The following is a 1866-nucleotide window of genomic DNA, read 5'->3' as shown; positions in this document are numbered from 1 at the left end:
TCGTGCGATGTTTGGGAGTTGGGGGGGGGGGGGGGGGGCGCTTTATAATCGCATTGGGTAGCAAAACCCATCCCTGGGGCTACAGTTCATCTTTGTCCTTTCTGCGTCTACAAGCTGTGAAGACCGGTGCCTGGTACACTGCTAATTTTCAGGAAATGTTTGTTGGAGCAACTGTAATACAAGAGACCGAGGAAGACGTGGTTCCCATTCTTAGGACAGGGGATTTTAACCAGTCAGTCAACACATCGTGAGTAAACACTAAGCTGCCATGGCAAAGGCTCCAGGGGTTCAGCAATGGATAAGACATCAAGCCTGGCCCCCTGCCTTCATGGAACGTATAGCCTAGTCCCAGACATAGAACCCCCAACAGTCATGCTCTTCCTCCAGAAATTTCCATTTAAAGCTCTGCTCACAGGTCACACGTCATCAGAAAGTCCTTTCCTGACCACCCCATTTAAATGGCCACACCTCAATCACTATCCTTTGGTCCTGATGTTTTCTAACATCTATCACCACCTGACATATTGTATAATTCATTAATATTATTTTCACTGATGGCCTTTTACCACTGGAGTGTAAACACCATGATGGCAGGGACTCTGTTTTATTCACCGCTGATTGCCCTGTGTCTACAACAGTACCTGGCACATAGTAAGCACTATTTCGAATGAATTCGTCAAATGAATGAGTGAATGACACATAACCAATCAACTAACTACCAGTCTGAAAAGCGCTTTGAACTCCAGTGTTCTAGGGGAGCGGCTAACAAAGCTATTGGCCTGAGCCCGAAGTGGGGCTAAGACTTCTCTGAGGAAGCTCATCCTGAGTAGGCATCAGTTTGGCAAAAAGCTGGAAGAAAAAGTATTCCAGACAGTGTATCCAAATGCCCTAAGGCAGGAGGGAGTACATGCATTTGAGAAGGGAGTGGTTTCCATGTGGGTGGAATGGGTGAGGGAGGGATAGTGGTGTGAAAAGAACAAAACCAACCAGCCACTTGTGGTGTTGTCAGGAAGGATGAGAGGCAGAGCCCATTTGGAGAGCCTGGGGGTACCACGGACAAAGTACAGGACGCTGTTTCTTCTTTGAAGCTTGGTGGGCAGGAGGAAAAGATGGGGGAAGGACTGAGGAATGACCTAGAGTTTCTCAGCAGAATGAGGTCAGCTGGGGGAAGACCTTGAAGAGGACTGGGGGTGGGTCAGCTGCTGCTGCGGACGGAGAGTAGGGCTGGGAGCAGCAGTGGGGTGCAGGGGGGAGGGCAAGGAAGGGGGCACAAGCATACTCACAGGGGATCGGAAGGCCCCGCGGCAACTTTTGGAAAGTCCTGCTTGAGTCCTGGAGAGGAATCCGAGGGAAAAAGGCTGATTGGACCTAGAGGCCGCTTTGGGGGGAAAGGGGTACTGTGAGGGTGTGAGAGGAGGAACTGCTGTGGAGTACAGAGACCGGGACTGGATCCGGTTGGGAAGAGGGTAGATAATGCTCCCGGCATCGGGGTAGAGATCCTGGAGGAAGGAGAGATTCTGATGTGGAGCAGTGGAAGGGGGGGTGGTCTCTGGAGGCGATCTCTGGGGAGAGAAAAGTCTGGGGCAGAGCTACGGGGAGTCAGGAAGAGATGTGCTTTCCCCCTGCTGTCCCGCTCCTCGCCCACCTCCTCAGCCCTGGGGTCCGGGGCCCCTGACTCGGGGAGCTCTGCAGTGCCGGAGGGTCCAGGGCGGGTGCGGAGAAGCGGCCCCTCAGGTCCGCCCGGTATTCGCAGTCCTGTGACGCACACTGAAGCTCCACAGAGCTAGCTACGTAAGCACGCTGCGAGGTCGGGCCCCGCCCTTCCCCGCCGTTCGTCGACCGGACGAGGAGAGCGGCTGCGCACGC

General features: G+C 53.9%; 1 protein-coding gene across 1 annotated transcript in view; it reads right to left on the bottom strand.

The window, feature by feature from the left end:
• SWI5 (SWI5 homologous recombination repair protein) overlaps window positions 1-1866 on the bottom strand; it is a 5143-nt gene that overhangs the window by 3182 nt on the left and 95 nt on the right. The window contains 3 exon segments of the mRNA XM_007472207.1: window positions 1284-1358; window positions 1360-1445; window positions 1635-1783. Of these exon segments, the coding sequence (XP_007472269.1) occupies window positions 1284-1358; window positions 1360-1445; window positions 1635-1783 (310 nt within the window).

This window comes from Lipotes vexillifer, unplaced genomic scaffold (genome assembly GCF_000442215.2).
Source record: "Lipotes vexillifer unplaced genomic scaffold, Lipotes_vexillifer_v1.1 scaffold98, whole genome shotgun sequence".
In the NCBI taxonomy this organism is placed as follows: domain Eukaryota; kingdom Metazoa; phylum Chordata; class Mammalia; order Artiodactyla; family Lipotidae; genus Lipotes; species Lipotes vexillifer.
This window is presented reverse-complemented; position numbering and strand designations above follow the sequence as displayed.